General features: G+C 39.1%; 1 protein-coding gene across 8 annotated transcripts in view; it reads right to left on the bottom strand.

Annotated features, from left to right (window-relative positions):
* The window catches only part of MBD5 (methyl-CpG binding domain protein 5), a 322424-nt gene that overhangs the window by 18584 nt on the left and 288231 nt on the right, over positions 1 to 15609 (bottom strand). For 7 of the 8 annotated variants that reach the window (XM_081142057.1, XM_081142058.1, XM_081142055.1 and 4 more), the window contains 3 exons: positions 8592 to 9617; positions 6810 to 7018; positions 2058 to 3269 (listed from right to left, as the gene is read on the bottom strand). In XM_081142057.1, the coding sequence (XP_080998183.1) occupies positions 2058 to 3269; positions 6810 to 7018; positions 8592 to 9617 (2447 nt within the window). The remainder of the gene's footprint in view (positions 1 to 2057; positions 3270 to 6809; positions 7019 to 8591; positions 9618 to 15609) is intronic. The other variant, XM_081142059.1, reaches the window with a different exon arrangement.

Here is a 15609-nt window from a genome sequence, read left to right on the forward strand (position 1 = left end):
GGAGAAAAAGATTCTTTGTGAAGTTGTACTTTGTTTTTTTTTATGTGAAAAAGTGAGGTAGGCCCTGAAAAAACTCGAGGTTTTTAAAAATGCTAAGTGCCCTAGAGCATTTAAGAGGCTGTTATACCTTGCTTTTTAATGATAGATAAATATTTCATGTGTTATTAATATTTCATTACATAGATGTTTTCAGTTTTTCACCTCTAACGTGTGCTTTAAATTATTTTTTCTGAATTACTAAAAATATTTGTAGTGTATCTTGATATCAAGGTTTTGATGCAAAGTTACGATGTCAGCCACTGGGAGGGGGACTATTTGAATTTACAGAAACAATTTTATGCTCCCAATTAAGAATTCACCTATGGCTTACGATAAGAAAGAAGAATCTGGATTTTCGAAACATTATTTTATAGTGAATGAAAACCAGTTGCTTACTTGAATGAAGGAAAATAAATAGTTCTTGGACTGTTAGAGAAGGACTTTTTTTTTTTTTTTGGTAGTATATCTCCCCAAATATCAGTGAGGAACTCAATCTTAGGAGGTTGCTGACACAGACTAATCAGAAGATCAGGACCATTGGTTAATGTGAAATGTGTTAAAAGTACATGCCTTTACTCTCCTGGGGACATAAAAGATATTTAGACAAGGCATTTAGGACAGGAAGAAGGTTTCCAGGAAAGGGAGGCCATAATCTTTTCTTTAGTTAAGCTTTTGTAAAAGGGCACATAAAACAAGACTTGGTTTCATTTGCACAGACATTGTAAAACAGTTCAATGTCTACATCTTGCATTTGCGGCAGTTCCATTTATACCATAAAAGCCCAATTTTGCTGTTTCTAATTATTTTGGAATAAACTGTCAAAAATATTTAGGTTTATCAACCTAAAGAATGTTTGTCTGGTCTCAGAGAGATTAGAGAATAAAATGTTTTGTGAATAGGAGTATGGGATTCATTTTCTTATCAAACGTAGAAACATTATGCCCAGAGTGTATCCTGACAAGTATATATTAGGCATTATAAGCAACGGGTTTAAGGACCTCCCGGTTATTTGCAGAAAGACAATCCTTTTATTGTGCTGGCAGAAATGCTCTTGGTTTCCTGCCATTAAACCTAAGTGCAAGTGGAGGTTTGCGCAGAGTTGACAAAGCTTCGTACAATATACTCTTTAAGAGAATGATACTGTATACCTGGAAGAGTAATTTTTATTTCCTAAGGAGATGAAAAATTATATGTTTCTTCACTGTATGTGGGGACTATGCATTGTCTCCTCCTGGTCATATATAAATTTTTCTATCTACTTCAAACATTCTGCGTATGTCTTGCCTAGTGAGTCACTTCTACCAATTGTGAGGGGGGAGAAAAGCCCAGAAGACCCCTACTAATTTCTTCTAAATTGAATGGTAGTTTCACGGAGAAGTTTTCATTTAATTTATATGATCAGATTGTGTTAAGTAGAACCAGACTATGGGGTTAAACATTTCCATATGTTATGAAGGCCCAGGACTTTTCCTGAAAGGAGACACCATTCTGATTTCAGACGTTACCTGCTGTTTCCAGAAAAGGCCGCAACTCCACCCCTATTTTACCTTCTCCCCAGCTCTAAGGGTCACACATAAGCACACGGGGGGACGCTGTCCCCTGGGACTTCCTGTTGCCTGGGAGGACTCCTGCCTCTGCCACACTCCTGACTCCAGTGGCTACCAGACTTTGTCCCACTCATTGCCACTTGCCTTCATCCTCTGTGTATGCAATGAAGAATTAGGAAAATGCAGGCAAGGCGGGCAGAGTTAACAAAATTCTGGAAATCTGGTTCCTGGGAACCACTCTGAGCCTTAGTGGCATCTACAGGTGCTTCACGACTCACCCCTTGACGATATGACATTTTGGTGACTATAACCTTCCCCTCTTCACTGTATGCTCCAGAAGTCTGTGAGACCTCAGTGAGTCGTGAAGAATCCTAATTTCAAATCCAAAGAATCCAAAGTGATGACAACAAAAAATAATAACTGACATCTGAACAAAGGTTAGTATTTGACAATGGATAAAGATTGGTATACCTTCCCTTCCTCGGGGCTTTGTTGACATAAATTGTGAACGTCGTCTTCTCTTACTAATTTTCCAGGCCATGAAGTCAGTCCTTTGATTTGGCCCCAGACCAAGTCGCCCACGTTGAACGTCCTTGGCCTATAGTGTATCAACTCGTTCGAAGAGGGGGAGTCTGGATTCCGTAGGTCGTCTTCACTACTAATGCTTTTCGCATCTGAAGGGCTAGGCACACACCCGTTAATGCTTTTGGCATTAAAGTCTCCATTGTAATGGATGTAGTCTTTGACCAGAGAACTTTCCAAACTATTTGAGGAGCTTGGAGACTGCTCCTCTAGGACCAGGTCTTGCTTTGTGGTGCTCAGCAGCTCTCCAAAGCCACGACTCTGCCGAGGTCTGTTCCCATTAATGTGCGCACATCTTTCCACAGTGTTCTCTAGTCTCTCCTTAAAACTCATCATAGTTCTTTTGTAGTTATTATACCTGAAATTTTCCTCCAGAATTTTATCCCCTTGACAGTTTCTTGGTGGTAACAGTAGTGGGTGCTGTTCCCCAGGCAGAAATGGCAGTGTAGAGACATTGTTGGGCCTTTCGTGACAAGGACTACTGTGAATATGGCCTGGATGATCTAAAAATTCTTCACACTTCCACCTGTGTCGCTCCCCTCCAGGGCTCTGCTCCCCATCCCACTGGTTTTTAGACGTGTGGCAACTTGCCGACCTGAAATATTCAAACCCTTCACCTTCGTTGGAGTTCTTCCCATGGTCCAGATTCCTGGGTGGCCGAGCCCCTCTTGCACCCCTCAGCCTACCATCGTGATCGACACTGCCCATGTTTCGTCCATGAATGACCGCACTGACAGCACTGGGGAGACTTAATGGGTCACCAATGGAAGCAGTGAAGGCACTCATGGCACTCAGCGCTGGAATGGGGCTGATCTGAGTTGTACTGTTGACTGCTGTGGTGATGACGACCTGCATTCCTTTGCTGGCTGCATCAACAACTGCCTTGTAAATGGCATCTACAGAAGCATCACCTTGGCCACCCACAACGAGGCCATCCTTCACCTGCTGGCCGAGAGATGGGTCAATCCTCGGTTGCAACTCACAAGATGCATCTTGGAAAGGTGGTGGAAGTGTAGTGTTCGGATTCTCAGGAAGTGCTGCGAGGCCTGGTTGAGTGCTTATTCTTTTGTTTAGGAGAGCTGCATCTTCCTGCATCCTCACCTTAAAGAAACACACAGGAAGCAGTTAGAGAGAGGAAAAAATTTAATGATCTCAAAGAGAAAGACATAATTTTAAGATCTACCAGAAGACAAACAAATATAACAGGGAAGAAAATATAAAGAAAGACTAAGACTCAAAAGTGAAATGAAGTGCCACTCTGCATAGAAAAGCTTATGTCTTGATTATATATACTTGGGTATTGTTGGGTTTTTTTTGGTTAAAATCATTCAACAGATTTATTTGTTCAGCAGTTATTATTATTAACTGCTTCCTGTGTGTTTCTTTAACGTGAGGATGCAGGAATAATATTCTCTAGAAAAATTAAAGTTGAGACTGTTGGACACAATATGTTTTCAGGTGATGACTCCAAGTACTTAGTATCATGACAGGCTTTGCAGTTTGGGATTCAAAAGAGAAACAAGTCAGTCACCAACACAGCTCAAATGACAAAGGGAACTGGATTTTGAAAATGTTTTCTACTGAACTAAGTGAAATAAAATATAAGATAAAACAAAACAAACATGTAATCCTTTCTTAACAATAGGATGTTTCTGATATAACACTAAAATTTTAAAGATTTCAGATGGGGTAGTAACACCTACTTTTCAACCTTACCAGGCCATCGGCTGAGGGACACCTGTGCTGTGACCAGTGACAATGGCTCCCTATAAAAGCGATTCTCAGTTGGAAGAGGTGAAGGAAGGGAATGCCCACCAGGGAAGAATATCAATGCTCAGGATAGGAAAGATGAGTGCAGTTTGTAAAAGCCCCCAAGGTTATTCTAATTTCACCAACCCCACCTAAGAATTGCTGCACCAGATACTTGGGATGTTCCCCCAGTGATCACTCCCTTTCTGTCTTCCATCCTTGCCCACTAAACCAGAACCTGGGATCCATCAGCACATCAATGACTCTTGCCATTCTCCCCTTGCCTGCACCTACCAGAGAAACCCCAGTCCTGAATCAATTCATCTGCCAGCCTCATCCCTATCAACAGTGAATATGCTGAGGGTCTGGCTTCCAGTCGCAGCTGGGACTTACTGTTCCCATCAACCCTGTGATCCTCAAGTTTGCATCTCTCTCCTTCACCACTGTTCAAATCTTCACCCACTTCCGCAGCTATACCGTCTCCTGCACTGTTCTTAGTACAGGCCTTACTTAGCACAGAAAATGGAGTCCACAGGTTAAGAATTCTCATCACTCTTATACTCTGCTCCTCCCTGCCTTCTAGCAGCACATACTTCTCTGCAACTATGTGTCCCAGATCCCATCCTGCTTCCCAGTGTAAGAGAGGCCCACTCGAAAAGCAAGTTCTCCATTTACACTCTGGATCCCGTGCCCCTCCTCAGGGATCTGGCCTTCCCTATTTTCCCTGCTCTTCTTTATGTTCCACCTCTTCCACTTTTAAAAAAAATTAAATTTATTGGGGTGACACTGGTTAATAAAATTATATAGTTTCATGTGTACGATTCTATAATACACCATCTGTGTACTGCATCGTGTGCTCACTACCCAAGTCATTTATTCCTCCTTACCCTCTCCCACCTCCTGCACCCCCTTTCCCTCCGGTAACCATCTCTTCCACTCTCTGGTCTCCTGCCTTTAGCACACACTGTGCTTGGCTTCCATATTCCAAAGTTTGCATTCAACCTACGCCTGCCTAGGGGCACTACCCTGTTTTTCTTATGTCGCTTATAGTTCAGTTTTTGAAAGTGTTGAGTCCACATTCTTTAATTCCCATCATTTTCATCCTTTCATCCACTGCAGCCTGGCTCACGCTCCCACTGCTCCACCAGGGCTGCGTTCTGCCAAGTCACCGGTGACGTTCGCACTGCTAAGGCCAGTGGCTTCTCAGGCTTTACCTACTTGTTTTCTCAGTGGCATGGCTGAGCACTTCCCCTTCCTTTCTAAATTACTATTCATTTTTTAAAACTGTTTTTATTGACTTTTGAGAGAGGAAGAGAGAGAGAGATAAAACACCAATCAGCTGCCTCCTGCACACCCCTGCTGGGGACTGGGCCACAACCCTGGCATGTGTCCTGACTAGGATTTGAAGCAGCCGCCTCTCGGAGCATGGGACGACGCTCAGCCAACTGAGCCACACCAGCCGGGAGTCTAAATTATTTTACTACAAAAGTTTTCTTCATCATTACGCCCTACCTAAACCTGTATTTTTCCCATCCCACTGCAATCCCATTTCCTTTCTCAGAAGTAATCAGTGCTAGAGAGCAGCCTTGCAGACACCCATTGTTAATACATCCGAGTGTGTAGGTGGATATCTAGTTTCCCTCCCCCCCTTACCTTCCTTCCTTCCTCCTTTCTCTCTTCATATAAATGGTATTGTATTTTAGTTTTCTTCTGCAAAATTACAGTATTGAGTCTTGCAATCTTGTGGATCTTTTCATATCAGATGATATACGTCTAGCTAATATTTTAAACTTACTAGACAGATGGATCTACCATAATGTATTTAACTATGTCCCCACTGATGGACACCTAAATAGTTGTAATGAAAGTTCTGAACTGTGCCTTTTTGTTCACATTTGAAGATTTTTCTAAAACAGATACATAGAAGTTAAATTTCTGGGTCAAAGGGCATGCATATTTAAAACCCTAATAAAGTATCAAATTACTCCCCAAAAGGACTGCATGAGCATATAATCAGACCAACAATATATCTGAAAGAATCCGTTACCCCACACCACTGTCAGCAAGCATCATCATATCGATGGATATTAGTGCTGTAATTTATGTAACTCTGATTTTTTATATGGTTATTAATAATTTATCTTTTATTTTCTGTGAATTGACCATTCATATCTATTGCTTATTTTTCTAACCAATTATCTTTCCCCCCCTAATATGTAGGAGCTCTTCTTATATTACGGATATCAGTTACTTGCTGTCATGCAATATTTTCTTCCAGGTTGTCACTTGCCTTTAACTTTGTTTAGAACACCCTTATCATACAGATTTTAAAGTTTTATGTATCCAATTCTATTACTTCTTTTTCTACTTGGTTTTGTGTCTTGCTAAAAGAGCCTTCTCTAACCCCAGATTATTAAAAAATCTATATTTTCTTCTTATATTTATTTAGTGTTAGATTTAGATTCCATATAGCTTCTAAATCTATCAGGAATTTATTCAGTTTGTCTAGCTAAAAAGAAAACCTTGTGGCTGAAGCCTGGGAGAGAGTAATGAGAGCTGGGGCTGGGGAGTGAGGCAGGCAAGGTAGACATGTTAAGGATGTGGATTTTAATCATGAGAGCAATGGGATTAAACCCTCAAAAGGGTTTAAGAGGGAATCAAGATCAGTTTTTACTAATAGGTCTAAAAGGCCCACTGAGGTGCTTCAGACAAAATGAAGTAACCTTCACACAAAAGACTAGAGTGTTCAATAATATTCATTATAGAGAAATGACAGTAAGTAGAAGTGGAAGGGCATATAGCTTCCTTCTTTTGTCTCTTCCCCCAAATTAAGTGTTTTTAAAAAAACTCAGACATTGTTTTCTACTAATGTAACCCAAAGAAGGAGAGTACCTGAAAGTTTTGAAACAGACAAGCCATGGGGTTATTGTTAGCTGGGCAAGGAATTGTGGACTGTCCTTGGAAGGCCTGGAGATTCTGGTACCCCTGAAGAAGCTGCGGCTGCTGCGGATTTGGAGGAAACATCTGATTGTTGTTTAACAGCGACTGTAGATGAGTCAGTTGATGGTTATTCAAAGTATTGTTTATTGAGGACATGTCACCTATAGTTTGAAAAACATAAAATGTAAGTCAATGTAATTCTTTGGCAATCCTATGCCTAATTGTAGCTGACGATTCCTGAAACAAAAACTAAAAACTAGACTTACATGATATATATTTTTCTCTTTTTCTTCTCAAAGTCTTACTAAGTGGTAAGGAAAGAGTATTTTACTATTTTATCTTTCATAATTAGTTTTTTAAAAATTTCATATCATGGAGAGACTAGTCTTTCTCTGTCCATTAGCCAGTCCTTATATTGAGCTTCAGTGTTAAAAATTCCTTGAAACTATTTTTATTAAAGCACCTAAAAATTAAAGGTAGAAATTGGTCCTAAACTGTTTTAGCAATCGTTAAGTATTTGATCGATGATTAAAATGAGTGGATCTGATTGGGTCTGGTTTATAAGTTCTCAAGTCACAATTATCAATAATTACCACCATATAAAACTAGATTTGGTTTGGACATACGTGTTTTGTTTTTAAGTTAAATCTTGGTCGCCTAAAATTAAAATTGTAATAAAAGCTAACAATACAAAAAGAAATCACTGTCATAATCATTAAAAATAAATATTATATTATCAGATAAGATTAGTTAATAACTACACTTATATTCAAAATTCAAAATAGACTTGTTTTGATACGCTGAAGTTATTTTGAGGATGACAGCATAGAAATAGCCCTGTAACTTGAAATATATAAATCTATTATGCTTTTTAGATTACTTAACTACACTGATTTCAATGCCAAATAGAACTAATTAAACAATATTATAACGGTGTCCATAACTCTGGAAACATATGTATATTTTTACATACACTGAACATACCCTCAGCCATATCAAGTATATTTGCCAATGTTTCCAGACTTTATGGAAACCATCTCTGTAATTTATATTAAAGTTACCTGCACCAGTCAGTTCGTATGCTTGACATTATTATCTAACATTTTTGTGACAGTATGATCTGCATGAAGGATTTTGTTTTTAAGCCACAAAATTTTAAAGAATAATACTGTCTGAGGAAAGCTAGCAGTAGCTCTTGGGGCTGCTTCCTTGAACTCGGGCAAACTTTAACTACGAGTGTTTTTATGCCTTGTTTCTTATTTTGCTGAATAAGTATTTAGTTCTGTTTATTGAGGGATCACCTGGAAAAACACTTCCTCAAGCTGTTTCCATCCACAGTGCAGCTGCTCATACTAACCCTGTGATGCCACACCAACTAAAACGCACGTAAAAGTTATTTTTAAGATGTACCTGTGCTTTATTACTGGAAAAATAAGACTCTACTTGGCTTAAGAGAACGATGGACAGGTTAGGTTTAGGTGGCATCAGAATTAGAAGAGAAAGCAGATTAAAATGATATTTAGTATTGCTAGAACAGGGGAAAGAAAAAAGCCATTTTCATGTTTGTATAACTCTGGTTGGGTGTGGGTGTCCTTATATTTAGTTCCTTAAGCAAGCTGTGACATAACAAAAACATTTTTAAAAATAGTGTGACAAGATGGAGTCTTTAAAAAGGAGAAGATAGAATTAGAGAAACGTTTCGTTTGTAACAATGTGTGAGAAAATTGAACTTACCAAGCAGACCCGTCCCCAGTGCAGGGTTAAGTAGCTGTGGCACCCCAGAGTTACTGTTGAGTTTAGCTGGACCCGGTGTGCTCCCAGCACTATTAGATACATTCAGCAATGTTTCTGCCATTGACACCACTGCTGTCCCACCAAGTGTTGAGACAGTCAGTGCTGCCACTGCTGATGATGTAGTGGTTGTGGTAGTGGTTGCCTGGGAGGAAGTTGCTATGGAAACCTCTGGATGGGGAGCGGTGTTGGCCGATGCCGAGTTCAGGACACCTCCCAACAGCTGGGGGTTCAAGGCCATTAATCCCGAGGCCCCAGGGACAGCTGGGAGGAACAGGGGGTTAAAAGTAGTGTCACTGCCTGCAAAGCTCGGGAAAGGGTTCCCCAGGGGGCTGGTTAAAAGGGCCTCAGCTCGGCTGTTGTCTGACTGATTGCTCGGCAAATGGTCTGGTGGGGCTGTCATCTGTGTTAAAGAGGGTAAAGGGGTATTTGGCTGCTGAAAGAGATCTGAGATGGTCAGATTGAAAGATGGCAGGGGAAGCATGGCAGCCGCGGGAGCTTGGTTCTGAAGCAGGGCTGCTAAGAGCTGCAAGTGAACAGGCTGCAATACCTGCCCGTCCACGTCACCGGAGAGGAAAGCTAAAGCAGCGTTTACATTCGGGTTGAGCAAACCTAAAGGGTGGAGGTTGATCTCAGACTTGCCTTCTCCTGCTGAAGGCTGGAGGATATTTAATAGATTCTGGTTTAGGAGATGCTGTTGATTCACTGGCAAAGAGATAGGCAGAGAACTGAGGAGGCTGGGGTTCAAGGGGTGTGGAAGATGGTTGTTTGAAGTGCTGTTGGGTGGAAAATGAAGTGCGTGCTCCTGGCCAACAAAAGGAAAGTCGCTCCCGATGGGCAGCTGGCTCTGCAGTGGGTTTCCAGCTGCGGTGGTGACGATGACGCCGTCTTGCAGAACGGATGTTGTCTTCGTGATGGCAGGGTGGCTGGTGCCAGCTATGGCGATGGAAGATGAGGGTCCTGAACCGCCTAAAAGGAAAAAACGAAACAAAACAGAAACACCACTTATCAATTACGGATGTTACGGAAGACGACCCCACGAAAATACACTGAGATACATTTCAATTAATTCATTACGTGTCACCTTTACTGATTTTAATCAGAGTGTGATCAGAGATGATAGGCCACCTGTTAAGGATACAAGTTTAACTTTATACATCTTAACCTACTTTGAAAATAAATTTATTGGAGAATTTATATTATTAAACAGCATATTAAGAAATAGCTGTTCCTGTCAAATAGCTTGCTTGTCACAGCTGGAGAGAGTGGAGATGGCGGAAGTCCTGAAGTTCATCCATTCATTTGGGTTAAAGTAGCAAGTCTTCCTTTTTCAAAAATGTTTTTCATTTTAAAGAAGTTGTTGGTCTTTATTTGTAATATTAGTACTTGCTTTTAGTGAAAAAACAAACAAGTGGAATATGCATGAGTATAAAACAGAAAATAAAAAGTATCTGTAACTATTTTAATATTTTAATGTATAGTTTTCTGGGCTTTGCCCACTTGTATACATACGTACACACACACACACATACATATGTATACACACATATGTATATATACACATACATATATATACACATTCATGTTATATTTTTTAACAAAAATAGAATCATGCTGTTTGGTAACTTTTTTCCTTCATCAATATATATTGTAAATATCTTTCCCTGCTAACTCGTTTGACCACAGACTTATTTTCCAAGTATTGTGTATTGATGTACCATAATTTAACCAACCCACAGCTGTGATATTTTGATTATTCACAATCTTTTACATTGTAAGCAACTCTTTGAAAACAGTAACTCATCTTTGTCAAGATGCTCAGTTACTAAGGATAAAATCTTAAAAGTGGAATTCCAGGGAAAAAAGAGTTTACATATATTTAAAGCTTTGAAGATATACTGTTAAACCACCCTCTAGCAAAACTGATCAATATACATTTCTATAAACAGCATATGACAGTGCTCTTTCTCACCAAGGCTGTATTTTATTATTTTTAAATCTTTGCTACTCTGATAGCATAAAGGAACTTTGTATTCATGATTGCTTAAATCAGACCAGTCTTCACCCAAATGTATTTTTAATCTTGAAAGTATTATGCGAGAGATGAAAATTCAGAGAATTTAATATTTAAAAATATAAAACCTTAGTTGTTTATTATCATTGTTTTAATTGTTCTCAATCCAAGCTGCACAATAGAATTTCCTGGATAACTTTAAAAGAGAAAAAAAAAGCAATGCCTGGGTCCTATCCCAGGCCAGTTGGAAACTCATCTCTGGAAGTCCACACAGCCTGAGCAGCAGTATCCTTTCAAATTGCCCTTGGTGATCCCGATGCCCACAGGTGGGGCGAGGAGGGTGAGAATCACATTCCATTGAAAAGCAGCCTATAATCATTTTTTTCATATAAGGTTTTCCCCTAAAGAGATGCACTGTTTTATGCAACACATGCATTTGGCAAATTTTTATTATCACAAGCATATGCATTTAATTTTCTATTAAAATATAAACATGTATATGGTATAATGAACAATACCAGTGCTACTGAAAATCTAAAGTAATTCAAACATTTTAGATATTTGACCAAATTACCACTGAGGCCTTGTACAAATACACAGAAATGTTTCCACAGTTATAATAGCAGTAGCAAATGTGATTTTATATTCTTCCTGTTTCCTCCTAACAGAGCAACAGAATCTTTCATTTTTGATATACAGACTTTGTATTAGTATTTTCAACCATATAGCATATGGATTGACCACATCAGTAAAACATTCTGATAAAGTCTGGCATTTATATTTTTATTTTTTTCATTATTATATATAATACAGGGATGAACAGCTTATTGCATACGGTCCTTTCCTACCTTTGAATTTTTCCTTAGGAAGAATTCCAACATTGGCATGATTGTTATGAGAATCAAAAATAGGCAAGTGAAAGGCTTGTAATACGTAAAAGTCTACACAAATAAAAGCAGCTATGGTCGTCATTACTACTGGCATTGTAGATGCAGTTAGTGGTGATGTGGCAATAATGTGGCAATAGAACACACCAGCATATCCAACACACCTTACACAACGTCTCTATAGCATGCCTGTAATTTTCCCCAGCTGTCATGTCTTTTTTTTTAAAGCTCTCAGTATTTCATATAAAGAATGAGATTTAAAAATAACCTCTGTTTGAAAATATATAAATATTTATAAAATATTACCATAAAATAATGACTATGTTCACAAAGAGTGGGGTAAGAGCATATCAAATGCTGAAGTAGGCATATTGTATGCAATTCTTTAAATATTAATTCAGATTTGTGATAAAACAATCAACATCTTAAACATGTCATTGCCTTTTAAATCTTGCCGCTATTTCCGTAAATAGGTACTGTGCTTTATTTGCATCTGGAAACCGTCTTTTTAAACAAGTGAATAAAAACTCTTATTTACTGGTAATCACTGTCTGGGGCCCTCTTCCCAATTTGCTAAATAACAATGACATATTTAAATGTACAGATCACCACTCAGAGCACATTTTCAAAATACCCTAGCACGTATGTGGCAAGGCTTTGTAGAAGAAGGATTTCCTTAGAGGTCATTTTAAAAATCTTTGTTTTATAAGAGAAGCATCTATATTTAAGATTCAAAAAAGTAGCCCTTTGGGGACATTATTCTCAAAGTTCTCCATCTAAAAATTCTTGAGAAATGACAATAAAGAAAATACAGTTACTCTGGGTGTATTTTTGAGTTACAAACAAGAAGATGGTGAAAAGCACCTTTTCAAGGGTAGTATGTGTATCAAGGTCTATTTTTAATTTTCTCTAAATTTTTTCTAAATTTTCTCAAAAATCAGTTCCACAAACAGGCATTTTCTGCTGGATAGAAATGATTATACAAAAACAAAACCCAAACATAAAAATCACACAACACCCTGCTTTTTCCTGCAGGAACTCGGTTTAGGCAAAGTCTTGAACACACCAACCTCCCTGTCTCTTAGTTTCTTCTCTCAAAGATACATTTATTGAGAGCTTATTATGAACCAGGAAATAATGCTCTTTTCATAAAGCGAGTGTAACTGTAATAGCTGAGAGCTATAATAGGTATAGAACAGGAAGGCAATTGTAAAACTGAAGGTGTCAGGGAAAACCAAGCAAGTGGTAATATTTGATCTGGGATTTGAGAGTGGAAAAGGAGAGAGAAAGGGCTTCTAAGTAAAAGCAAAGTAATTTAAAGAAAGACAAGAAAGTAAAAAAATGCATGGAGGGTAAGATTCTTAGGTATCCTCGAAACAAGTAAGTATGACTGAAAATTCCCTGCTGCTTCCCCAGACGCCCTGGCCCTCCCACCCACGGTTACCCGTGCTGCCTTAGACAAGAGGTGGTGACATCTGAAGTCCTTTCTAAACCACGAAAGGCAAGAACCACTTCTTATTTGTCTGTATTTTCAAGGCCTACCAGTCTCTCACACATGGGTGGCATTCAGAAAATGTTTCTTGGTTGAGTCAACCTGTTAAGAAGTTCAAAAAACTTGCACTCCTTTTCTAGAAATCAGATCACGTGCATTGGAGGCTGTGTGCGTCTGTGGAGAAAGGGAGAGAATACCCCCCACTGGTGGGGAAACTAATAACCGGCTCCCCAGTAACTGGTCCAGGGCCAGAGATGAGATGCTGGAAAGGAGGTGGCTGGACGGTGCCAAGCTCCTTTAGAAGGCTCCCAGGTGTCCCAGAGAGTTAAAGTCACCTTACAGGGGAAGAGTCCCTCACAAAGTCCTCCGTTCTTAAGGTCACTCGTTAATGCTTGGGGTCACTTAGAGAACCCTGAGTTTTCATAGCTGGGGAGAAATTGGAGGTTGCTTATTTCTGAACCACTTAATCTCGAATAGTTCCTCCCTGGTGAGCCTACTTCGTAGTTCTGCATAAAAACCTTGCGTTCTGTTTAAGCATTTGGGGAAAATGGTTTTCTTTCTTTTCTTTTCTCTTTTCCCTTCCTGCCTTCCCGCCTGTCTGCCTTCACTTTGTTTGGCAGCCAAGATGTTTTAAGCTTAATCTAATGAAAGGAACATTTAGAGTTTTTGAAAAAGAAAACTATTCATTAACCACTTAGCAGTTAAATACTCAAAAGGCAGCTGGGAGAATGGAAGAAGTTGGAGAAGTCCTTTAATTGGAAAAAGTGATTATTTCCTATCAGTCAGTAGTAGTATGACCTGGCATCATTTGTTTCTCATTGTCTCTGTTGCTTGTGGAGAGAAGACTGAAAGCACCCAAATAAACCTTCCTGGTGTGAGGTGACGGGCCTAGGCCCCCAATCAGATCGAGGAGAGGGCTTGCCCAGTGCAGTAGATTTCCAGATTGAAACAGTACTCTTCACGCACATATATAATTTATATGTGTGTGTTCTGTGTATACAGAAATAGCATCAGTACATTTTTTTTTAAAAGGAAATTTTAAGGCTATTTTCCTACTATGACTATTTTTCATTCTTGAGAAGTTTTATTTGCCTCATTAAAAGATGCTTTTCAAAACAAAGGTACTGTCTACCGCTTTAGATTTTTTATTTTCTTTGTCACCAATATTCTTTGAGAAAAATCATTGTTCATATCATGCTGAACTCTTTTAGGCTGGATCTTAAGTATTAACAACATCATTGTATGTCTTTGTATGTGTACAAAAGAGGGCATTAAGCTCACACCAAATACACCAATGAGTTTTTAAAATGTCATTACATCAGTTTAATCTGTATCTCCAATTTTGAATAAGTACTTTGTTAGAAAACCCCTTCTAAATTGATATGCCCAAATGCTGATTTTTGTCTGTAACATTCAAGAAATGAGGCATACAGTACAGACGGTCTCCTTCACCCTTTAACCTTTACTTGCTTTGGCAAGTGTACTTCAGCTACAGTCAATGGCAACCTCGAATAAAAATGGATGCGTCTAGAGACAGAACAAAATATCATGCCCTAGGGAGTCTAATAAATATAATTCACTTTCAATCCAATGGAAATAGTAAAATTTTCTCTTCTATATTTAAAAGATTGATTGAAAAATAACTTTTATGAGAAGTCTATACCTTCCAACAAGACATTATTTTCCCAAGTCTTAGTAACGGCATGGTCATAAGTATTTACAAAAATATATCACTCTCTCCCCTTGTGGTTTAGATTCTGATGTAAATTCCTAGCATTCCTTTAGCAGAAGTCGGCAGGAAACCGTGAGGGCTACAGATGTTCCTCAACTTACAATGGGGCTACATCACAAAAGCCCCATCTTAAGTTGAAAATATCGTAAATCAAAAATGCATTTAATACACAAACTACTGAACATCACAGCTTAGCCTAGCCTACTTCAACATGCTCAGAACACTGCCATTAGCCCATAGCTGGGCAAAATCATCTCACACAAAGCCTATTTTATAATAGTGTTGACTATCTCGTGTAATTTATTGAATACAGTATCCAAAAAATGCTGGCAACCCAGGGCACTGTAGCGTATTAGTTGTTTACCCCGGTACTCGCGTGGCTGACTGGGAGCCGTGCTCCCTGCCACTCAAGGCCCAGCGTCGCGGAGCACCATGCTGCTTATTGTTAGCCTGGGGAAAGATCAAAATTCAAAGTACAGTTCCTACTGAATGCATATTGCTTTTGCAACATTGTAAAGTAAAAAAACCTTAAGTCAAACCATCATAAATTAGAGAGGCGGAGTGGCTATTTGTTCTCCACAAAGAAGGGAGGGAGGGATCCAAAACCAAAGCCCTTAGGAAAAGAGGGGGAAGGAATCAATGACCCTCTTGCTTGGTAGGATTTCTATTGTATGAATATGCCAGAGGAACAGTTAAAATGCTGCATCAGTGTTCCAATTGGAAGGTTTATCTCATTTTAGTGAGCCGAGTTTCTAGATTATTAATACGGTTAACTCTGTATCTTTTCATTGCATACCATCTTATCTGCAGTGCTAAAATAGTGGTTAGCACCACAT

Source organism: Miniopterus schreibersii (genome assembly GCF_964146895.1).
Source record: "Miniopterus schreibersii genome assembly, chromosome: 7".
Lineage (NCBI taxonomy): Eukaryota > Metazoa > Chordata > Mammalia > Chiroptera > Miniopteridae > Miniopterus > Miniopterus schreibersii.